This window comes from Lycorma delicatula, chromosome 2 (assembly GCF_047948215.1).
Source record: "Lycorma delicatula isolate Av1 chromosome 2, ASM4794821v1, whole genome shotgun sequence".
Classification (NCBI taxonomy): domain Eukaryota; kingdom Metazoa; phylum Arthropoda; class Insecta; order Hemiptera; family Fulgoridae; genus Lycorma; species Lycorma delicatula.
Window position 1 is genome coordinate 224,082,945 of NC_134456.1, and position 26,284 is coordinate 224,109,228.

A 26,284-nucleotide genomic window follows, 5' to 3' on the forward strand; every position below is an offset into this window, starting at 1 on the left:
TTGGTTAGGTTGTTTATTTATTTTTTTCTATGTATTTAAATTGGGTTTCTATTTTGACTTTATTACAATTTATGTTTACTTCTGTAAATTGTGTTGGTTTTTAGGGCATAATTTCTGTCTTTTCAAATGATATCTTGAGGCTAATTTTATTTGCAATATTTTGAAGTTTTATTATCTGTGTTTCAACTTTGTTGATTTTGTTTGCTAGTTGTACCAAGTCGTCGGTGAAATCAAGGCAGATTGTTTTGACTTTTTGGCCTATTTTTTGAGCCATTCACTTATTATCATTTCCAGAGTGCAGTTTAATAGTAGAGGTGAGAGTCCATCACCTTGGCGCAGTCTTATTTTGATCTCAAATGGTTCTGATAGTTTGCCTCTGAATTTCAGTTTTGACTTGGTGTTTATGAGGGTCAGATTTATCGTGTTTATTAATTTGGGTTGTTGTCAGAAGTGTCTTAGAATTTTTAGTAGGGATTCTCTGTGGATGTAGTCATATGTTTTCATAAAGTCTACAAAGGTTATTACGAAGTTTCTGTTTCTTTTTCTGTGGTCTTTTCTTTTTCTCCGGGAGTGATATTTCCCTGTAGTTGATAGGGTCTGTTTTGTCCCTTTTTGTGTAGCAGGTGGATGAAGACTGTTGTCCAGTGTTCTGGTAGTTCTTCTTTGAACCAGATGTTGACAAGCTGTTGATGAAGGGCAATTTTTTATTGTCATCTTGCATATTTCCAGATCTCTACAAAGGTCTGGTCTTCTCCTGTTGCTTTGTAGTTCTTCATCTCACCCAGTGCTTTGCAGACTTCTTTTATTATGAGAGGGTTGATGTTTTCCAGTGGTGTTGTTGGTGTCAAACTAGAAGTTCTGTCAGTTCTTTACAATTTAAGAATTTTTAAAATATTTAGTTAGGATTTCTGTGTTGTCTTTATTGTTATGAACCAGATTTCGGTTTTCATCTTTCATTGGTAGGGTTGGGGGTTTGTATTTTTGTAATTGTTTTTTAAGGTTTTGTGGTAGTCCCTTGGCTGCATTTTATTGAATTCTTCTTCTGTTGATTTCAGTGTGTCTTTATGGTGTTGTTTTTTTATCTTCCTTAGGGTTCGGATGGTTTCTTTTCTTTGTTTTACTAAATTTTGGAAAGATGTTTCTGATTTCTGAGATCTGGTGTAATAGCCATGCTTGATGTTTCTTCTCCACTGTCTCAGGGTATTTTATTGTATTGATTTCTTCAATTATAATATTATGAATTAATGTTATTGTAAGATATGTCTATTATATATTAAAAATAAAATGAGAAAGATGCATGATTGTATTGGAAGGAGAGAAAGAAATATTAAGGATAAATACATCAGTTGTAGTGGGTTTTTGTTTTAAAATTATTTTAGTTACTTGTGTTTTTAGTGTTCTATTCTGTTCGCCAAAATAAGTGACTTGTGCTCAAATAATGAAGAGAAATGTAAACTGGTGTCTATTTTGTTGATGGATATGAGAAACATGATTCATTGTGTTGCTTTCTTTAGTAATGTAATGTCCTATAAAATTGTTCTCATAAATAATTCTTCACGCTATGGTAATGACTTGGACCTTTTTGATGTCTGATGTTAAAGAGGATTAATGCAGTTTCATGGATATATATTGATAAGGTTTCTTTACTAGTAAAGTTTAATTAATTTAAAATACATAATAATGTAATATCACCAACACTGTGATGCCAGTATAGTATTTTCACATGCAGGAAGGCTGGAATGGGTTGACACATGAACTTGCAAAACTGATGCCTCTTACTCTTTCATTATTAACTATTTGTAGGATTTCATTAAAATAATCAACCAGAGATTTTTCTGTAGGTTCAAGAGAAACATAAAAAAATGTATCCCTTTATTCTACGTGGCAAATGTATTAAAATATTTTTTAATACATTGTGGCAAAACAAAAAATATTTTTTTGTTATCTGTAGAATAACACATCCACTATTTCTGACAAGATTTAGATTTTGCAATTTATATTATTTTTTTACCATTATCTTTTATACGAAGAAAAAAGGGTAAATCATTTTGACAAACAGTAACCCACATCTTATTTTGTAGAATTTACAGTATACTTGTGAATTATACTTGCTTGATCAGTCAAATCCTAAAATTGTGACTGCTATCTACAGATGTTTCATGCCTTTTCATCTAAAAACAAAAACTGGACTAAATATCGATATTGGTTAACTTTAATTTCTTTAAGCATAAAAATTATTCAAACTATTGAGTTTGTTGGTATGCTACGATTTTTTATCAAAGTTAAATTTTACATGTATGCTGACGAAAACACCAAGGATGGAGGACATTTTCAATTGCAATCTTTAGAATTTGTACTTTATTGTCATAGGATTAGTTAAGTTTCATGAAACTGTTACGTTCATTGAAATACAATGGCAGGTTGTAGCTAAAATTAGTAGGAGTGCTGCTCCTAAAATTCTTTTCAAGGTCATGGTTAAAGTTTTCTTTAAAAAAAAGAACCGAAAAAAAAATTAATCAAATAGAATAACTGGAAGCAGAATAATAATCTAATTTTACACTTTATCGCACTCAAGAATATGGTACATATTGAGAAGAAGAGCATTGTGTTTTTTAAGCACAATGTGTTTAAAAACTGTATTTGGTTTAACTGGATAAAATAATAAAATGTCAACACAGATAATATTTTTTAGCATTATTAAATAATAACTTAATAAAATGTTTGCTTAAAAACACTATAGTCCAGTGGTGCTTAATTTAAATTTCTATGTACACAAAAATAAATACATAATTAGTTTTTACTAATTCCCTTTTCTTTCGTCCTTCCAGTGTGATTTTGGGCAAATTTGGCAATCAAAGAGCCCTTGCTTTCTGCCATCTTCTGATCACTATTGAAAAAACAACTACACCACTTTCGTATTCCTTCTACCAACTAAAATAGAAAATGGAACGAACAAGTAACAATCCATACACACGCAGCATAAAAAAATTACCTTCCGCCAGGATCCGAACTGCGGGAGCGACAGTGCTCTCTCCCTCGCGTGCAGCTTCATAAGTGCGCATGCGCACAACAGCCAAACATCACGCCGCTGGAACTGTGGAGCGCACAGTTCCATTCAAAGATTTTTGTATCTTTTTCATAAATTGGGAGATGGCTACTGACAATAAGCTTAAGGATTATATATTGTACAAGTATAAAGAAAGAATTAAGGAAAAAAGGATTCGTTATATTAAATGTTATTGATGATATCAAGAGGAAATATGGAGTGCTGCAGTTCCACAGTGCCTATACGCGAGCTGCCACTGTTGAAATATAACGTTTAGTAGGTACAGATCGATTTCAATTTTACATACCCTAAACGCAGTGCTTTTTGTTCGTAGCTAACATCATACCGTGGGATTTGATCCATTACTACGAATGAATTACTTAAATTTATTTATTTATTACTTAAATTTATCCTTACATTCCTCTCTCTAACAAATATATTTAATTAAAAGTGGTCAACATCATGTTTATAAATATTCTGAAATTTTATTTTCACTCATTTGCGATAATTCTGTAAATATCTTTACTAAATTACATATCGCACCTTAAAGATTTATATTATATAAATCTTAAAGATTAATTTAACCTTTAATTAACCTTGAATGTTAATTAAGAGAGTATTTAATAAGTTGGGTTGCTGATTACTCGTAATATCGATTATAGTAAATGAACTTTACCAGTGATTATAACAGACTTTAATAAAAGGAACAGTTTCTCAATTAGGCCTGTATTTTTATTTGAGCTCAATCTAATTATGTTGTTACTAAAACTCTTCTTTGAATCCTTTTCTCATTTTTATTAATAAGATGATTTTTCGCCTACTACTTTTCTTGAGAACATCTTTTTTCATACAGGCATCTGATTTTGGAGATCTACTCATATTTCAACAAAAATATACATTTTTTATATGATCAAATTTAAAAAAAATAAAACCTACTTTAAAAAAATACCACACATATAAATCAATACTATTGTACTCTTCTTTAATTTTCAGATTAAGCCGGCGGCAAATTATGAATTAGTTAATGTTAATTTGGCGCTGATTTTAAAAAGTAGATATTTACAGAAAAAATATAACAGAATTATTTACTTTTTACTTAATTTATTGCATATCAGTTAAATTTATTATCATGTGAAAATTTCTCGAGCATTTAGATTGAATCATTGATGAATATTACTTCTTAACCTCGAAGTCGGTAGTAGAACTTTCCAACTATGACGTTAGAAATCGGTGATAAAAAAAAAGAAATTATTTTTATTATTAAACTTTGATACATATTATATGATTGTAAAGTTGTATTTGGATGATTTTTGCATGGTAGATTAGTACTTTGATGTAAGCATTTCTTTTCCTACTTTTTCTCTTTAAAATTATTCATATTGTTTAGCTGTAATACTCGCATTATCCAGTTAATACTTATAAATTTTTCTTTTTAGCATAAAACAAAAACGTGTGTACGGTATTCATGTGTTGTAAATATAGTTTAGAAGTTGTCAGCAGATAATTTACTCTTACGAAACACCTTTTAAGAAAAAAAAAATGAATTTAATGAAGTTGTATAATTGCTTTTTGTAATGTATTTGAAAGTAATAAATCTGTTATTTATAAATTTAGAAATGTGATATAAAGGGTAACTAAAAGTTTTAGCTACTCATGACTTTTACTGTGTACTGGAAATAATGTGGTGTAATTAGAATGTTAAATGTAATTCTTTATTTCCACCAGATTCATATGTATAATTATATTATTATACATTATTCTATAACAACTAGTATTTATAAATAAAAATATACAATATAATGCTAAACATTTACAATTTAAATACAAATGAAAACAAGTATGCACGTTAGTGAAAAAAAGTAGCTAGGTAGTTCATGAATTAAGAAGAATCTTTAAACTCGTAGATATTTTTTGAAATATCTGCTGTTTTTCTCATATCCTAAAGTTTGATTGTGTATTGGATCTGGCAGTTCTAGTTTGTCATTTTATTATCACAACTAAATTATAAATTTTTGTGAATTTCCAAACAAGGTCATAAAATAAAATATAATATTTAATGACATTCATTGTGTAACAGACTTTTGAAAATCATTGTGAAAGTAATTTTGTAGTGTTCATGTAAACATTTACATGTCTTTATTTGGTGTCATTAAGTTAGATGTATGTTTATGTACATCATAGTTGGAAATTCGTCTTATAACTATATACTTGTGTCTGGCCCTGTAACACTGGTAGAATACTATACATGAATAAAATTCAGCTGCTTTTAACTTCTCTAGTCAGTAAGATAAGCAATTCCTGTTCAATGTATCATTAAAATAAAACATGGTTCCCACTAGCAGAAAAAATCAGGAAAAATTGCAAAAAAATTCAGAGAATTGCATTTTTGTTACCGAATTAAGATTATGTCATTAATAAAATATTTTTTAAGCAATGCCAAAATATATTTACTGACCCCATTGCCCAGCACATTGTAACTATGTGTATCTAGCAGCAATTAACATTTACTGTTATTACTTACATTCCCTAATTATTCTTTTATATTAAAGGAGGAATATTCCAAATTGCAGTTAATTTTTTACAGGTGAAATTTTAACAAAAAGTTACCATTGATTTGGTAAATAATTACCAAATCTCCCTTCCTGAGTTGTGGAATTTTTCTTTGTCAAAGATAAGTGGGTATTTGAAAATAATGTGTTCTGATATTTCTATTTCTTCCTGTCAGAAGCAATGAAGCATTTGCCCAACTTCATGGTATTGAGTTGAGCTACATTCTTAATTCTTTCATTAAATTCTACAAAGACAAAAAACATTTCATGTTCATGGATATGGACTAGTTTGGTCATCTGTGTTAACTACATTAAGAGATGTCAGCCATTCATTGTCATTTAGTATATATGTACTCGTTAGTTTTGGTTGGGTATACAGTAAAATAGTTATGTTGAAGTCACTGTTTCACTTTTATATTGTAAATTTGTGGTTTAAGTATTTAAAAAAATAATTTGTTAATAAGTAAATTTAACTATTATTTTTATATTTATTCCTTAAAAGAAGACAAAATTCACATATAAGGTAACATTAAATTAAACAATTTTTTTTTTTTGTACTATGTAATTTCATAATAATTTAAGTATTATTAACAAATAAATTCACCAGATACAGTTCAATAAAGGGTAAGAACACTCGCCTACTTAAAAAGCTTTAAAAAAGCTTTGAAAGTGCTGACAGATAGGTGAGTAGGTGAGTGTTCTTATCTTTTATTGAGCTGTATCTGGTGAATTTAAATGTTTATTCACTGTATAATTATAATAATATTAAAAACTACTATTACTATACTATATACTATTATTGTCTAATATTTTTTTGCTGTATAATTATTTGATACAGAAGTAGTAGTATATAATGTTAGAAAAAATAATTTATTAATGTATTTAATCCGACATAGTTTATTTCTCTTAATAGTATTTAATTGTTATTTCATGCTATGAATGACAATGGTAATCTCCATTTATAAAATGTAAAATATGAATCTAAGAAATTAAAAAGTTTTATAAAAAGATTTAATTACCTCAGTTTATACTTTAGTAGTATACTCTTTTTTTGAAAATATCATTGAATAAATTCAACATCTTTGACATCTATTGAATGTGTTTAAGGACAACACATACCTAACATCTAAGATGTAACTATAAGTTCCGTTGTAATATTGGCTCATATGCTTTCAGAACCTTCAACCTGAAAGTTTAAGCCATTTCCCTGAGGTCTTTGACCTTTGGCTTGCATGCACTGTTAAGATTCAGAGTACCTTGCTTCATTACATACTTCAGAAGCTAACCTGAAAAGCCTTTTTTTATTATAATGTAATATAACCTTTTGTATAGGGATGAAGAATGGCATCCATCTGCTCATTGGATAGGTGCATCTGGGCAGACTCACCTTTCATTCATAGTAAACCTGATCCTTGTTAATGCTTCCTTTATTTTTTGTTTTATCAAATTTGTTCTCTCTGTATCCTCAGGAAAAATTTTTAGGCCATGCTTTTTAGCAATAGAATAAGTTCATTATTAGGAGCTAATCTACTCAATAATGGCTGAAAAACATGCATTCCCTGTATGCTATAGGTGTGTGTTGATCCATCATATATCGATTTGGAGGTAGAAATATAGGAATCTAGTAGAATGGTATGTGTTATTGTGTAAAAGGAGCATGTGTTGATGTAAATGTGTAATACCTCACATATATTTTCTTTTAATAATCTTTATATTTTAGTGTTGGCGTGGTTGTTACCTGTGTAAAAAGTGAAAAAATATTGAAAAAAAAATTGTTGATGGTATGATTTTTTTTTGGTTAGAATGGATTTTAACAGGGATTTTATAAAATGAAAGTTCATAAAATTTGCCGCTTAACAACTGGGATATTTTTTTGGAATTTGATGTAAGCCCTATAACTCTCTTAGAAAAAGTTTTTCTCATTTTTATTTATTTAAATTTTAGAAAATTGTTGTACATAAACAAGATATTAACAATGAAATCAGGATTTCATACTTCAAGGAGATAATTTATCTCCTTGATAATTTATCAATACTGTCTGTTCAATGTATGTTTTAGATGTAAAATCTGTTAACAAAATGTTGTCTTTTTTCTTTTAAAGGATGGCTCTTCGTGGAATTAAAGTAGTTGAATTGGCTGGACTAGCCCCTGCACCATTTTGTGGAATGATTCTCTCTGATTTTGGTGCATCAGTTATTAGAGTTGATAAGGTATAACCTTATAACTATTAGTAATAGTCATACTATATTTTGATAACATTTTCTTCCATTTAGATATTTGACTTTTTTAATCAAAATTCAAAATATACTATTAGAAAGAAAAATTATTCTTTTCTTTTGCTGTTATAAAGGTAGAATTATCATCATTATTAACCAGTATATGGATTAATTATAAACATTATTATGTGTCCTACTACGCTCTCAGTAGAAGCTACTGCTGGAATATCCTGTTTTGCCACCCCTTCAATTCTGTTATATGGACATCCTTCTCTGATGTCATCTGTGAACGAATGACATTGGGTTTTCAGGTTTTCTGTGACTTTCTTCTCATTTAGAGTTTCATCTGCTAGACTGAATTTTGAATAATATAGAATTAATAAAAGTACATCGGTAATAATAAATATTGGTTAGAACTTCAACATTAAACCAAACATTTTAAGAGTGATAATTAGACTATATAAGTATCATGTCACTTCTATTTTGGGATTGCTGCTTTTAATTTTATCTTTAAATACTAAAAAAAATAATATTATGTAGAAAACCTAATATAATAAATTTGATTTTAAATGTTTATTTAAATATGAAGTCCTAAAATCAATGATTTTGCAGTTAACTCTTAATGAAGAATTTTAGTAGCTGTAGATGATGATGAAGATTTAGATCTTGTTTGAAAGTATAAATTTTGTCAGCTTGTACTTTCTGACTATTTCTGTTATATATTAGGTAGTTTTATAGACATACAGTGGAAAATAATTTTTCATTCAGAGATCTTACTGTAACCGAAGCAATTGCAATTATAGTGTGAATATTAGTTTTGTTTATAGCTTGTCAGTTTTATTTTCATATAATTTTTTGTTTTTTTTTATTGTCAGCTAAGGCTGTTACATAACATCAATATTAGTTAGAAAAGGTACTCTTTGGCAGACAAAAGAAGTAATCATAAATATTCTAAAACGTTTGACCAGTGAAGTGCTAAAGCTGGAAATTTTATTATAAGTATAAATCTAAAAAAACAAGTTCTAGAGTATGTTACAACAGCTATTGTATGTCTAAAAATTATTTACAGAATTAAAAGAAAATTGTTGCTTGTCAGAAACAAAAAAAATCCTTACAGTTTTTATAAGAGTGCAGTTTATTATATAGTTATGTGTTTTGTTTATTTATCTGAAGGTTGCTTTTCCTCCACAGAAACTTAAAATTAAACGAAAAAATGATAGCGTTTCTAATGGAGGCAAAAGTATCCTAGATTCTCTGTTGGTAAATATCGGTTTTAAATGTAAATAAATAAAAATAATAGGTCAGTTCTTATTGAAGGACTGATGTACAATATAAAATATTTATTTTAAGGAAATAACTTAAAATTGTGGGAAATAAACCCGTTTATATTTTTGGATAAACAGCAGCAAAGTGTGAGAATTCCAATTTTTAATGACAGAAGAATAACTGTCCCCACTGGATGTGAAATGGACTTTGTTCTTTTCTTGTTCTATGGCAAATGTCTTCATCATTAAGAAGGTCATTCACAGACTAACTGCATTATGTTTTCTAAGTAGGTAACTAAAAATTAATTTATCAGAAAGTAGAGTTTAATATTAAAAAGTGCGACTTACCATAGGACTAAGAAAATATAGCACCAAATTTCACATCCAACAAAATCATAATGACAGACTGACTATGGAAATGAGAAATGTAATAAACCATTTAGAGAAGGCATGTAGTGAAAGGAAAACTTAACATTATTGCATTAGGAAAAAATTCAAAAATTCAAAATAGATTATTAAAAGAACATAGTCATGCTTACCATGATGTTATTCTAACTTGAACCCTACTGAACTTTTATGCGCTCTAATAAACAGCTGGGTTGCAGTTTATAATCTTACATTTTAGATAGCTGGTGGCATGGAAGTCTGCAAATAAAAATTTGAAATATAAGTGTACACACATGCACGTGCATGTGCATATCACAATCTTTTCATTTCATTAAAAATGCCTTTCCAGTTTTCTAATATTATACAAAAAAATAAATACATCTTCAAGAGACATCTACATGTATGTGTACGTTACAGTAAATTTGATTAATCAGTGATTATGTATTATTATTGGTGAATTTGATTATTTGTCTCCAATGTTGGAGAATTTAATAAATATATAGCAGTTTATTAAATATACCGGTCATTTTACATATGCTACATGTTAACAGATTTTAGATATTAAAATAACAACTCTACTAGTAAGCAGTAATTACTGAATATATTATTTAAATAATCAAAACATTACTGTCAATTAGTCAAGGTTAGTGAACATAGCTTGAATTTGGTCAGACCTAACCAAACATAACCTGTGCTCACTTTGCTTGCTAACCTCGTCTAATTAACATTAAATATACAAAATATATATGTTATTCTCCAACAAGATTCCCCGATAGGGAATCTTATTCTTTAAGACTTTGGGGGTTGGCGTCCCCACGAGCCTAGCCTCTGCAGCTCTTCCCACTACACACTGAGCTGCAGAATACTTTACAATGTACACATATACTATACCAAGAACACTACACAAATTACAACATATACATTTACTCAACTACACAACAACATCCATATCAATTTTCTTTTCATTTACACTCGGTGGTGTTGCGACATCTTACGAAACGCAACCGTATCCTAAGGTGGGAACTATCATGCCGGCGGGTGAATGGCTCTACGTAATGAGTCTCGAACGGTATTGCTCGGCAACCAGGCACCAGTTATATTTAGCTCTAGCTCCAATACAAGTGCGCTCTGCTGGACTGGTCTATTATATCGCCAGTACTTGTGGGACCAAAATTTCAGTTCCATCAGTAAATTCTATGATGGTTGGTGGTCCATCTGAAAAAACCACCAATTTTAGTCTAGTGAAAAGGTCTCACTGATTTTAGTCTAGCTGAAAAGGTCAGCTTCGTCTGATGAGGATATTGTTACTACATGAGACGGAGGCAATGTCAAGTGTAAGAATGTTCGCTTTGTTGTTCTTCAAAATAATCAGGAAGGTGGCTCCCTTCAAAAGGTCTCCTTATTAACAAATCTGTCGCCGGTTGTATTGGTTCTCCAAAGAACATTAGGAAATTACGTGATGGAACAATTCTGGTGGAAACATTTAATGATGAGCAGAGTCGCTCCCTGTTATGTCTCACCAATATGAGAGGTATAAACATAAGTACGACATGCCACAAGACCCTAAATACCAGCTGAGGAGTAATTTTTTGCTGCGACCTTCTCAAAATGGATTTAAGTGAAATTGCTGATGAACTTTGTGCTCAACGTATTATAGAAGTGAAACGTATAATGAAATGGCAGAACGGAACAGAAGAACCGACACCGCCTCTTATACTGACATTCGGTCTTTCTGTTCCACCAGAGAAGATTAAAGTGGGTTACCTCTCGGTTCGCGTACGACCATTCATACCCAACCCACGGTGATGTTTCAAGTTCCAAGGGTATGATCACACTACAACATCTTGCTTGAGAATGGAGATCTGTGCTCGATGTGCTAACGAAGGTCACAACAACACTAATTACGAAGAAAGTGAAAAATATGCGAACTGCAGTGGTTCACATACAGCCCACTCCCGAGATTGCCCAACCTTTAAAGAGGAAAAGGCAATTCTCAAAATCTGTACTGAGCAAAAGCTATCTTTCCCAGCTACACGCAGGGAATATAGAAAGATAACTACCTCATGGAACCTGGTTAAACTGGATGTATCTTTCATCACCGCTACGTCAAAACAAACTCCTACAAATGTTGATCAGCAATGCAGATCCTGCAATGAACTTAAAAAACTTGTTCAGATGCTTTCTGATCAAGTTGCTTCACTTACAGGCACTATTTCAGAACTGATAAAGATGAATAAAAAGCCTTATATCGCAGTTAATGAATCCAACAGTGTCATCCATACGAGAAAGTTCCTGTTCCCAAAGTCCTACCGGTACGGGCAGAGACTATCATAGCTGGCAGTAAGCCACCTAATAAGCTCCTCGTAAAGGGAACCCACATACCACCCCCTCTGGGATGTCAATTGCGGCATCCCATTCTAATAAGTCTCCTCCACCATCACCCCATATACTGGAGGATATGGTTGAAGAACCTCCCGACCCAAGGGCGTTGGAGTTCTCTAAAATAAAGAATACGAAAAAGAAAAACCGAATCACATACAACTAAATTTTATATAGTATATTTATTTTATTTTTTTGTTATTTGTTTATATTTTTTTACCCTTATGAACATTATTCAGTGGAATGTTAGAGGTCTTCGATCCCGCATTGAAGATATTGGAGTACTGGCACATGTAAATGATCCAATAATAATGTGTTTCCGAGAAACTCATCTTCTACAACATGACCCAATAGCACTCAGAGGATACGACTGTATAGTAGACAGTAAAAAGGGTGGTGGATTGGCTATTTTCATGAAGAATGAGATGTCGGCTACAAGGATTCAGCTGACCACTCTCGTTCCTGCTATTACAGTAAAGATCTCTATCCCCTTCAAGTTGCATATCTGCAATCTGTATCTCTCACCAAACACTTAGTTCAGTGCTCTGGATATCTCAAATCTCCTCACACAAATACCATCTCCATCGTTAATAGTATTAATAGTAGGAGACTTTAATGCCCACCATGTTTCCTGGGGCTCAACCTTCTGCTCAACTCGAGGAAATATAGTTCACAGTGTGAGGCAAGACTTAGATCTTTGTTTGCTGAATAATGGATCTCACACATTCATGCTTTATAATCTGGTACTATGTCTAACATCGATCTCTCCGTATGCTCACCGAATTTACTCCCTCATCTTAATTGCTCTGTTAGTGATGACCTTCATGGCAGTGATCACAAACCAATTATTATTGGTTTTGGTGTAGACCACGAGGTTAAGAGAAGGCCAAGGAGATGGATTGTTGAAAGGGCGGAGTAGAATGGATATCATAAAGCCTTCCAATCACAGTATGATGATGGTGCGAACATCCTTGAGCAATGTTCCTCTTTTACGCCCATGATACTTGAGACTGCCAGCAGATATATCCCACAAACATCGGGTAATCCTAAATGTCCTTCCATTTCGTGGTGGAATGATGATTGCAAATGTGCTATTAGGATTCGACAGTGGGCACTACGCAAATTTAATAATAGACCTACAACTGAACATCTAGATTTGTACCGCAGATCTAGAGCAGCACCCCGTCGAGTATTCTTGAACGCTAAGAGAAGTTCATGAACGAAATATGTGAACACTATCTCACGCACTACTCCCACATCTACTGCGTGGAAAAAAATCCATGCAATTTTCAGATCACTGAGACAATCTATTCTCGATCTTATTGATGAAGGAGAACTCCTTTCATCATATTTGGCTGTAGCAAATACTTTAGCAAAATCTTTCCGCTCAGTGTCTCTCACTTCATCATATAATAACGATTTTCAAAGGTACAAAGTACAGATAGAAATATTGTCGTTAAATATTGGTGATTCAGTTGGTGAATTAAACACTCCATTCGTATTGAAGGAATTGTTATATGCACTTAAGAACTCACGTGACACTTCTCCTGGACCGGACAACGTTCGCCTTGGTATGCTTTCATACCTTCCTAACAGCACTACAACATCTTTTGAATATTTACAATGGTTTATTCTCCGAACAAGTCTTTCTGCCCCGCTGGTCAGAAGCATTTATTATACCAGTACTGAAGCCTGGTAAAGACAAAACCGACCCCTCAAGCTAATGCCCTATTTCTTTAACAAGCATTTTGTATAAAATAATGGAGAGAATGGTAAACCGCCGGCTTTCATGGTACTTGGAGAAACGTGGCTTTCTATCTTCAGAACAATGTGGTTTCCGACAAGGACGATCTTCCATTGACCATTTAGTGCCAATGGAAAGAGCCATACAAAACGCCTTCCTAAACCGCCAGCACCTCGTTGCTATCTTCTTCGATATAAAAAAGGCATACGACACGGCCTGGTGATGTGGTATTCTTAACATCCTCAAGGGATGGGGAATCAAGGGCAATATGCTTGCTTTTATCTGGGGATTCTTAAATCACCGAACATTTCGTGTTCATGTAGATGATTCACTCTCAGATAGTGTCGTCTTGGAGAATGGAGTACCTCAAGGTAGAGTATTAAGTACCACCTTATTTCCTGTGGCCATAAACAGTATTACCAATTGTGTACAGGCTTCTGTCTAATGTTCTGTATTTGTTGACGATTTTGTTATTTACATTGCGAGCCGTTCAACACCCACAGCAGAGTGACTACTACAGAACACTATATTTCGCCTCGAGGCTTGGTCCAGGACTACTGGTTTCACATTTTCATCTGACAAAACGAAATGTGTACTCTTTTCTTGGCTACGAAACCCTTCTATTTCGCAAGTTTTTCTGAACAGAGAGCTTACTGCTACCTCTGCTTATGTCAAGTTTCTAGGTTTGATTTTTGATAGCCGTCTTGCTTGGGTCAAACATACAAAGGAATTAAGGACATAATGTTCCAAACTTTTAGATATGATGCGGGTCCTTAGTAACACCAATTGGGGAGCCGATCGGACATGTATGTTATGTTTTTACTATTCCCTTGTTCGTTCCCGTTTAGATTATGGTTGTGTCGCCTACTCTTCAGCTCGTCAAACCGTGCTTAAAATGCTGGATGGTGTACAGTACATCATGCTTTTCTTCGGCTTGCCACAGGTGTATTTAGATCAAGCCCTGTCACAAGCTTACTTGTAGACTGTGGTGAACTATCACTTTGGGATAGACGAGACCAGCTTTTGTTATCTTATTTTGGTTGTCTCAAAGGACAGCTAAATCACCCGGCTTTTGACTCAGTTCTTAGAAATCCTAATTTGGGAAAGTATGAAGACCGTCCACGTTGTACTGCACCTGTAGGTGTCCATACCCACTGCAGAATATAAATATTGACAGTCCGTCATTCTTTCCATCATATCCTCCGTGAAAAATAAACCTTGTAAATTTTACTTTTAACCTTATGACAATAAACAATCAACACTACCTTCTGTCTTCCGGCAATTGTTTCAGTGTGTTCTTTCCAAGATAAACCCAGTGGCGGTGATATACACTGATGGATCGGAACAAAATGATACCATTGGTTGTGCTTTTTAGTTTTTATATTATTAGTTTTATGTTAGTTTTTTTAGTATTTCTGTTATCCAAGAAGGGTGTAAAGAACCCCTCTTGGACTTTATTAATTTCTATTTTATTTCTAGTTAAATTTTTTTACTTCATTTTATTTTATTTTTACACTTATTTTTAATTCAAAGTTTACGGCTGTGATATTAGTTTTAAATAGTTTAAGAGAAATTTTAGCTGTGATATTAGTTATAAGTTTTTGTTTATTTTTTTAGTTTTTAAGCTAGTTCATTTATTCTATAATATTTTATTTTGGGCGATGATAACGCCAAAGTGTTTTTCACTCTCTCCCCCCAAAAAAACAATGTATTTGTTTCAGATAGCTAGAAGTATGGTTGTATGCACCCCTTTATTTTTTTTTATTATTTGAGGTATCCTTATTCTCTCTTTGGAAATCTTCTTCGATAAGATAGACTAAATTAGTAAGCTGCTCCAATTTAGAGTATTTGGTCCCTTCCTGGGATGGGAAGCAGGAGCGGCTCAAAAATTTTAAATGGGATTTATGGTCATGTGAGAAATGTTTTTAAATGTCTGTGAGACGAGCAAAATGGTATTCAAAAATTTTAATTTAAATTTTACTTAAACCAAAATGGTAACCACAAATGGCAATATGTTATTAAAAATTGAAAAAATTAATTAACATTTTTCAAATACATCTTTTAATTAAACTTAGTGTTGAAGTAAAAAACAGTTTGCAATTTAATTACTTTTCATGTGTAATTAATTTTATTGTTTTATTTTAAAAAAGTTCTAAAACTTCTCTTCCTGTTCTTCCATGCTTCCATCCAGTAATACTGATTGCTTGAAAGTTGTTCTCACATTGTGAAAAGTTTCAGGTGAAATTTTACTACATTCTATTTCAATATGCTCTTTAATTCTTCTAAAGAAGTTGGCTGTGAGCTGTAAACAGTTGATTTTAAATGCCCCCACAGGAAGATAAGGGGGTTCAGGTCAGGTAAAACCTGGCTAGCCATTCAATACTACCACAATGATGTATCCAGTGATTTGGAAATTGCTGGTTCACGCATTTCTCACGTTGCAATGCAGAGGAATTTCATCTAACTGGAAAAATTTCTCTTAAGAATAGAAGTTGTCCATTTGGTCTACAAGCTGTCTCAGTCAAATTGTTGAGAGCTGGAATTATCTGCTAGTTCAGCAAAGCATAATATATATCACCAACTAAGTTACCATTAATGACAAAAGGTCCAAGAAGTGTGTCATCTATTATTCCAGCCCATACATTTAACTGCTCAGGATGCTGGGTATGACTTACATGATAAGAGTGAGGGTATTCTTGGGACCAATACTACTACTATTATGTCTATTAACAGCCGCCATAAAATAAATGAGGCTTTGCCAATGAACAGTATGTTGAAGCAAGAAATAGTTCTTGCTGTCAATAGTTCTATGTCAAAATTTCTCTGAATTCAGTCCTATCAAAATCATCTTCAGTAAGTTATTGTACTAATTGAATCTTATGTGGATGGTATTTATGTTTTTTAATACTTTTTGCATTACCCACCTAGATAAATTATTATCTTGTGCAATTACTCTTGCCAATTGTTGATATTAACAGAAATTTTTGCTAATATTTCTTCTTTAATAACTTCATGAGTATTGGATTGGCCAAGCTTTTTATCGTCAAAAACACTTTCAGTTAGTTTTAATTTTTTTTATTAAATTTGTGACTTCAATTCTAGAAATTGTATGATTAGGCTGCCACATACTACATGCATTAGCTGTTCCTTTGAACGATTTTATTTCTCCAAATAAAAATATTTCTATTCTTTCTTGAATTAAAAAAAAAACCATTGTTTTTTTACTGCAGAGCTTTTTTTCATAGATTAGGGTTTTTTTAACTAAGTTAAATAACAAAACCCATTCTGAGTCAGATTAAACCTTTTTTTAAACTAAGTGAGGCTTTTTAAATTTTGATTTCTTTTATCTTTTTTGACCAGTGTAATTTAAAATTTTTTAAACTTATTAATAAAAAAGCACAAAACTTCCCCCAGAAAAAACACTAATGCAGTTACACTTCAGTTAGCTTCCTATCACAAAATCAACAATAAATATACATTTTGAAAAATGTGACGAATTTGTTTAATTGTTGATCAGCTGTTGGTTACCAACTTATGAAATAGAAATTATTTTCTTAAAAGTTTCTTTTGAAATAGAATTTTAATGTTAAAAAATGAGTAGATTAATTATTATTTAATTATTTTTAAATTCAAGACTGTAAATTTAATTAAAAGATTTGAAAAATTTTAATAATTAATTTTTTCAATTTTTAATTAACACAATGATATTTGTGGTCACCATTTTATTTAAATTGGCAGAATTAAATTTTTTGGATACTGTTTTGCTTCTCGCAGAGATGTTTAAAGCAATATATCGCATGACCATTTGTCCCATTTAAAATTTTTGAGCGGCCCCTGCTCCCTGGCCTCCTTGAACGCTGAATACTTAAATTGGGGATTACTGAGTTACCTTCTTTTATCAGAGAAGATTTCCAAAGAGAGGATTGAGATATCTTAAATAATAAAGCAATTAAAGGGGAGCATATAACCATAATTCTAGTTACCTCAAATAAACACATTGTTGGCCCCATTTTGGATTGGATGATCAAAATTTAGTTTTAATTACATCATTTTTCTCATCTTATCGAGTTCTTTAAAATAAAAATCAAATGATAATTGGTCCTATTTGAAATTTTTGAGTTTCCACCCCACCCCTCACCACCCAAAAATCAAAAAGAGAGAAATGTATGTTCCTTGAAGTAGCTGCTTGATACAAAGAAGAATGCTGCAAACTGTATTAAGTTATCTTAGTTATAAAAAAAAGTTATAGGGGTGTAAATTACTTTTCAGCCACCCATTATAGCTATTTTGTAAGGTTTGTTAATTTGATGTGGTTGTGGGTTGATAATGCATGAACATAGAAATTTTTAGGAAATTGGAGAAGGAAGAAGTTGCTGACAGAATCTTGTACAAAGAGAAAAAATGTTGATAAACTTTTTATTTTTATAATCTTTATTAAGGATTGATAGTTAATTAATTTCATTGTAGAAGAAAGTTTAAAATATAACAAATGAAACTGATGGGAAATATAATACAAATAATTGATGAAGTGGATGTAACTAGTACATCCACGTAACTAGTTAAACTAGTAAACTCATGTAACTATTTAAACAATTATGAGGGATGTGAAGAATAGGGAGCTGTATAAAACTTGTTAATTAATGATAAAAGAGTAAAGAGTAATAAATAGAGTATCAACTTAGATAAGTCTAAAATGAATTAATAATCTACATTTTTTCTTGGTTATAAGTTGCAATGTGATGAAATTGCTCATTGTACAATAACTCATTATTTAGCTCTTAATAAATCTGGTTATGCAATTATTTTTTAATCATATCATTCAATGTTTTCTTATTAATGATTCATTGTCTATTATCATGAATCTTTTAATAATATTCTTAGATCGGGCATTCTTTGGATCTGGATTGCTTAGATAATGGAAAAAAATCAATTTCTCTCAATTTGAAGCATAATAAAGGCATTGAGGTATTTCGAAGATTATGCAAACACTCTGATGTATTAATTGAACCGTTTAGAAAAGGTAAGTACACATTTGTTCTAATGTTATCTGTGATATTTTTTAATTTATTGATTATTTTTTTCATTAATCGGCATGATTATGTAAAAATTAAAAGAAAATAAAGAAACAATAAAGAAACATAAACATTTCAGAAAATCTTTTTTTTCTCCTAGTAAGTGCTGCTGCAGGCAGCTGTCTGAAGGTGAAAATTTACATTTGTTTACAAAGAGTAATTATTTTAATTTGCTGAAACAATGTTAATTTGTTTAACATTTTTAGCTTGATTATTTTATTATTAATATTAAATGTAGAGGAAATGATTTTATTGATGATAAAGAGTATAGTCCAGTATACATGAAAAATGCAAGATGATCAGCATGAAAAAGAATAGTTAAGTTTTTAAAAAACTCGCTTCTAAATTTATGGAACTTTGCTATTAAAAGGTCTTTTTAGTACTGCTTTTTCATCGTAATGAATCACTGATGAAGGAAATGTATTTATTAAACACCACATGTTATTTATTGTGTTTCAAGAATATGATAAACAGATATAATTATTAATGAGGTTATTTTTACTTTGTATTGTAATCACGAAAAATTTTGGTTTTCAACGATTTCAATGGAAATATCCATTTTGACCATCCCTAAATCCATTTTGACTACTTCCGGCGTGACGTCTATACGTACATATATTTGTATATATCTCGCATAACTCAAAAACGATTAGCCGTAGAATGTTGAAATTGGATTTAGGACTGTTGTAACATTTAGTTGTGCACCTCCTCTTTTGATTGCAATCGACTGGACCAAAAGCCTCTAAAAAAAAGTAAATTTAAAAAAAAGTTTAATTTAATAATGATGATGGTGGGAGTTTGTTGCTTCAAGTTTGATTAAGATTCTGTGAAGCAGAATAATATTATTGGACCTTGTTACAAATGAAATAAATTTTATCATCTTATAAGAATTCATCACCCAAAGATGGGTGGGTATTGATGAAAAATAACAATATATCCTTATCTTCTGAATCACTAAAGTAAATTATTATTATCTTAGTTGTTAAATTATAGCTGTAGTTGTTTAAAATATTAGGTGTTTGTTTTAACCGTATCCCCAAAAAAGAATCCCAATTTAAAGATAAATAATTGCAATATTTAATGTGATAAGTTATAAATATTACAGTTATTTGTGCAAAGCAATACTAAATCAAATTTAGTAGTTTTTTTTATAAGAAAGGTTAAAAGCGCCTACCATTTTTATCAACGCAAGCCTTTACCCTCTTTTTCATATTCCATGCAATCTTTCGAAGAGTACCTCTTCAAATTTTTTGTAATTCTTGAGTTATGTTGGCTTTCAGTTCCTCAGTAGTTTGTGGATTTTTTTTTGTGAATACACAGCCTTTTTATATTCTCAGAGAAAAAATCTGCAAGAGAAAGATCAGGTGATCTAGCTGGGCATAAGCCAGTCAATATTACTCTTTCATCAAAGAAATTTCTCTTAAGGTCCATTGTTGCTCTTGCCTTGTGACATGTGGCCCCATCTTATTGAAACCTTGAATTTTTGTCATTTAATTCTAAATTTGCAATAAATTGTGTGAAAAAAATGTTGGCTATGTTTCTGATTCCAAACAGAACCAGTCCCTCTATATTTCTGTACCAAATGAATTGAAAATTTATTTACATTCTTACCCAGGAACTGCAGTTGAAAAGCTTCTTTGCACAAAACAAAAGATTTAGTTGCAGTAATTTTCCACAATAAAATCCTTTCTTCCATGTACAAAATCATAATAAAAAAATAGATAATAAAAAATAAGTAATTGTTCACAAAAAAGAAGTAGAAAATCAGCTGATTATAGAATAACTGTAGGTAATGCTGTCAACCTCTTCATACAAAATTATTGTATTAACTTTTCTAAAAGGTGTTTTTCTGGGATTGTGCTTTAAAACAAACACCTGGTATATCAATAAAAATATTGAAAATAAACTGATTTATAAAGTCAGTGAATGTAAATTATTTTTTTTAAATAAAAAAAATGTAAGCAATATAAATTATTTACAGGTGTAATGGAGAAATTAGGTTTGGGGCCAGAAGTTCTTTTACAAGAAAATAAACGCTTAATTTATGCTAGATTATCTGGTTTTGGTCGTAAAGGTGTTTATGCAGAGAGAGCTGGCCATGATATTAATTTTGTTGCTTTATCAGGTAACATTATATTACAGATTCAAAAGTTCTGTTTTATTTTATACTTTTCTGTGTTAGTTTTTGTATTGCCTATTTTCTTCAACTATTCAGTTAATTATTCAAGTATATACATAGTAAAAATGTGTTTATGAAAGATGTTGTTACTTTATTTTAAAGTGTAATTGAGAATTGTCCGACTAATATTGGATTACTAATAAACAAATGTCTGTGTTGTCATGTCAACCATTCTATAAATAACATCCATATATTCATACATGAGGGCTTTTTTTCTTCAACCTCCAACGGGCAATAAATAAAAGACACATTGACGTAACAAAATGATTTTATTACTAAAAGTTGAGTAGTATCTAACTTATTTTTCTACATAATTGCCAAAACGATTGAGGCATTTGTTGTATCACGACCAGCTTTCTGATGCCGTCTTCAAAGAAGTTTGCCGCCACTGAGGTAAGGTACGTCTTGACAGCCTCCTGAAGTCCTTCGTTGGTGGTGAAGTGTTATCCGTTCAACCGTGCCTTCAATTTTTGAAAGAGGTGAAAATCGCTAGATGCTAGGTCTGGACTATAGAATGGACGAAAACTTACCGCTTGAATTGTTTGAGAAGGCGTCACATCGGCGCAATGCGGTCATGCATTGTCGTAAATAAAAACCAAACCAGATGAGAGCATGCCTCTTCATTTGTTCTGGATTGCTTTGCAGAGGCGGTGTAAAGATTCACAATAGACTTCCTTTGTTATTGCTGTCCTGCACTCCATAAGATCCACCAACAATAAATGGTCCCAAAAAACTGTAGCCATTGTTTTCCTGTTGCCCAGTGTCTGAACTTTTCGGCTTGTTTGGAGAAGTTTGTATCCACTACTTAGACTTTTCTTTGGTTTCTGGATCGTCATACTGGATCCAAGTCTCATCGCCAGTAACGATAGACTTCAAAAATTCTTCCTCCTCATTATTGTAATGCGTGAAACATTAAGGTTGACGCCATTCGCTGCATTTTGTGATTGTCACTCAACATTTTTGGGACCCAATGTGTACACGGTTTCCGGTATCCTATGTCTTCAGATACAATTGTGTATAGAGAAGACCTTGAAATTCCTGGGATTTCTGCTGAAGTTTCACTTCTGCCGTAAACTTCTATTTGTCACAGACAAAATCATTAACACGCTCAACCAGGCATACAGTATTGACTTTCGTCCTTGTCCACCTTCGTCATGGATGTCTGTTCGCTCTTTAAATTTACTGTACCATTCCCGTATACTACAATCACTCATAAAGTTTTCACTGTACACTAGGCTCATTCTGTGATGTATTTCAACAGTGCTACATCCTTCTGCATAACTCACACTTGGTGGGAGCATCAGTCGTTGCAGCTATGTTCAGTTGCCTGTAGCTCGGTTCAGACTGATGCAATGGAGCTGGCAATGGCAGAGGTTGTGGTTGGAGGGGGGCACAGACCTGGCTCCTGCCTATCTCTTGTTTACTGACATGCTTAATTGGAGGTTGAAAAAAAACAGCCCTCGCACTTATTTTTATTACCGAACAGTTAATTTTTACATTCAGTAATACGCCTGGAAAAATTTAGTATAGTAACTTTTTGATTAAAAAAGCTATTACATAAGATATCTTAATTCATTTTCAAAATAATAGATTTAGAAATCGCTTCATTTTTATTTATCTTCTGTTTTATGTTTGTCGAATGATTTTTAACGGTTGAATTATATCGATATAACTTGGATTTTGTGAAACTTATTGTTTGTTTTGTCGCATACAATCGTATAAGCAAGCCTTATCATCTTGAAATGCAGTTGTCACACTTCGATTACTTGTTCCCTTGTAAGTGAGTAGCATTACAACATCAGTCCAGATTGATTGAAACATATACTGTTCCATTAATGTAATTTTAAATCGACAAACACATTATTCTTTGACCAGGAGGTTGAATTTTTAGGTTTTAAAAATCAGCAAATATTTTAGTGGTTTGAACATGGTGGTGTAGAACACATTTCAAGATTTGGCAGAATAAATTACTTCATGATTGCTAGGGTAATGAAATAATTTTTAGCGTTGCATTTTTCTTTTTCGTATGCCTTTGTAATAAGTACATTTCATTTTCCAAACAAGCATCTTATTTATTTGACATTAGAAGTATATTGTTATTGGCCTGGCTGACAGTATTATATTCTTGCTTTAGCAGAGAGATTACCTATTCATTCCATTTATCATATTCTGGGGTTTTTTTAATTACCATATCCTGTTTGATAAAATTTGTATTACTCACTAATAATGATATTAATTCAGATTTGCTACTTATATATTTACACTCAATTATATGTTTTATTAATGCAAGTATCCATCCATGTTTTATATAGTTAATTGCATGCATATCATAATTATCTAAATTAAGATCAATTTTCCTGTAAGAATTCATGTGATGAAGGTTAATTGGTTCCGTACTGATAAAGAAAGAATTAGATGTTTCGGTTTTGATTGTTGCAATTAATATTAAATTTTATAAAATGCAGATTGAAATAATTAATAATATAATTTTTTCTTACTTATGGTATCATAAATATTTATATATTACTTTACTACTTTGAAGGTTTTACTAAAGTAAACCTTCGATTAAGGTTGAATACCTTAATTAAAACTATAAATAAATCTTTCAGCTTTGATTTTTTAAAACATTTATCCAGTTTATTTTGCTTACCAGGAATTATAATTTAAAGCGTACTTTTTTAAATATTACAACAGATTTTAGTATCTCTAAAATCAGAGACGTTTTTTCTTTTTAGACCTTATTTATTTTCAGACCTCTAAACTCAGAATTATTTTGGTAATTCATGCATTTTACATTTTCTAACCTTAAACAGACTTTTTACTATTAATTTTTCCTTAAAATAAAAAGATGAGGATGAAGGTTTACTGTTGTCCAATATTTGTGACTCTGGATTAAATGGATTGAAAGATAAATTATTCTTAATTCTATATATTATTTTTTTGAAAACTATGTTACGCTTAACAATATATTAGATAATCATTACTTACTTTGCCATTATCAGTATTAACAACAATATTTGATTGACATTTTTGGATACCTGTTGTATATTACAATCCATAGTAGAATTAATATTTACGTGTATTTTTCTAAAGAATGCAGATATTTACATGTGTATGGTCAGAAGTATGGATCTCTAGTAATTTTTTTTACTTTTCTTATTAAAATTGTTAATACTGGATGATTTTTTAGTCCTGTTCCCAATTGTTAATGTCTGGTAATGTTTTGTTTTGTTTCTGGTAATGTCAGGGAAATTTTGTTTTGTGACACGAAGTTGGTAGCGCTACTCAACCGGTATAGATACGGCAGTGTAAGTTGATTCTCCTTGAGCTATGTAAACATTTGTGCTGTTTCCGGTCGTGTTACGAACAGAATGTCTTTTACCATAGAACAACAAGTTTTCATTCTTGAACAATATTTTACTACGAAATCGTACGCGAGTGTAAAAGAATCATTTCAAATTAAATTTGTTGAAAGTGTCAGTTTCTAGGCTAGCAAACCGATTTTGAGAGACAGGTAGTGTTTGCGACAGAAAACGTAGCGGTCGACCAACTCGCTTGACAGATGACGTTTTAGAGAATGTGAAAACAAGATCGCTCAATTCTCCACGGAAAAGTTTACGAAAACTTTCCACGCAAGTCGGTTTGTCATATTCAGAAAGCCGCTAAAAAATTGAAATTGTATCCTTATCGCGTACGAATAGTCCAAAAGCTTCAGCCTCCAGATTTAAACAAGCGATTGCAATATTGCCATCGGTTTAGGTCTCTCGTAAACGATAACGGAATCAAAATTTTAAACACAGTGTTCTTTAGTGATGAAGCTTGGATCCATCTCGATGGTTATGCAAACGGTCAAAACTGTCTAATTTGGGCAGTTGAAAATCCTAACGCTTTACAAGACAAATCTTTGCATCCTGAAAAAATTGGTGTGTGGTGTGCAATATCTCGTCATCGAATAGCCGGACCCGTATTCGTTGAACAGACAGTAGTAAACGGTGAATTATACAGGAATATTGTGCGTCAATTTGTGTCCCTCCTGGAACCTCAACGGCGCTATATGCCACACGTCTCGAGAAACCATGGATTTTCTGCAAAAGTCTTTGAAGATCGAATAATAAGCAAGGGCTTATGGCCTCCAAGGTCCCCAGACCTCACATCCCCTGACTACTTTTTGTGGGGCTATATTAAGTCCGAGGCCTTCAAAAACAATCCTCACACTATTGATGTACTTAAAGTCAATATTACAGACTTAATCAAGAATATTTCCAATGCAACTCTTAAAAAGGTTTCTGCTAATATGCTGAAAAGAGTTCGTGTGTGTATAACCGCAAGGGGTGGGCATTTTGAGCATATTCTTTAACAATTATGTAATAGCTTTTTATTAAATCTCTTTTGTAAGTAACAAATATATTTTTTTATTCCACCTAAATTTCCCTTTCTTAAATTACATTTAAAATTGGGAAAACAGGACTAAAAATCACTCTGTATTACATGAATTCTATAATTTCTCATTCAATAAATACATTTTTTATCTGAACTATACAAATTACTTTCTAAACGATTCTTTATCAATTGATGGTTTATTAGCTAGCCCAGAATATACACATCTACTAATGCAGTTCTTATAATTATATATGTAATTAATTTTATTATCCTTATATTGGCTGGAAAAATTTCTTAAAACATTAAATATGTATAAATATCACTAAGAAGTATATTTAACTATTTGAATATTAGAAGAAATGGTGCATTACTTTTTTTTTTAATCAATATCTGCCCTTCATCAAGGCCAGAAGAAACTTTATTGAAGGTGTGTTCTGTATGTGATAGCCCAGGAAGATTTTCTCTATTGTAACCATTTAATGAATAAATAAGTAGTTATTCATGTTTTTTTTAACAGTTACTCGGTTTATAGAATAAATGAATAATTTCTGTTTTAACTTTTATCCGTCCAGGCATATTCTTTGTAAATAAACTAGATATTTAACTGTATCAGATCTTATTTTTGCATATGAACATACGATTCCTACAGACTTATCACAAAAGATGTGTGAGAATTTTTATATCAGTATGGTAGTCCCCCTGTTAACTGATGGATAATCGGTTAAGCGAAAAAGTCGGTTAAACCGAAGAACTTTTTTTATAAATAAGAAATGATGTAGGAGGTATTTTTTGTACAATACCAATCAACATTTAAGTTTTTGTATTAATACTGCAAAATGCATTTTTATCAGATATACTTTTGAATATAATTAAACCTATTAAAACTAAAATAATTGCATAGGTAAAGTGCGATGTAGAATGTACAATACTGATATTTATTTTATTTGTTTCATTATAGTACAGTACTGTACTATATGCAATTTATTTTGAACACTGCTCTTTATTACACTTCAATTTTCAATTCTGTATTATACGCTATTGTTTAGGTTTAATTTTCTTAAAATTGA

General features: G+C 31.5%; 1 protein-coding gene across 3 annotated transcripts in view; it reads left to right on the top strand.

Moving 5' to 3' along the window:
* The window catches only part of Amacr (Alpha-methylacyl-CoA racemase), a 56,876-nt gene that overhangs the window by 5,614 nt on the left and 24,978 nt on the right, over positions 1-26,284 (top strand). For 2 of the 3 annotated variants that reach the window (XM_075357263.1, XM_075357264.1), the window contains exons 2-4: positions 7,697-7,805; positions 18,468-18,606; positions 20,640-20,783. In XM_075357263.1, the coding sequence (XP_075213378.1) occupies positions 7,698-7,805; positions 18,468-18,606; positions 20,640-20,783 (391 nt within the window). In that variant the 5' untranslated portion in view covers position 7,697. Of the gene's footprint in view, positions 1-4,224; positions 4,382-7,696; positions 7,806-18,467; positions 18,607-20,639; positions 20,784-26,284 lie in introns of those variants that run through there. The other variant, XM_075357262.1, reaches the window with a different exon arrangement.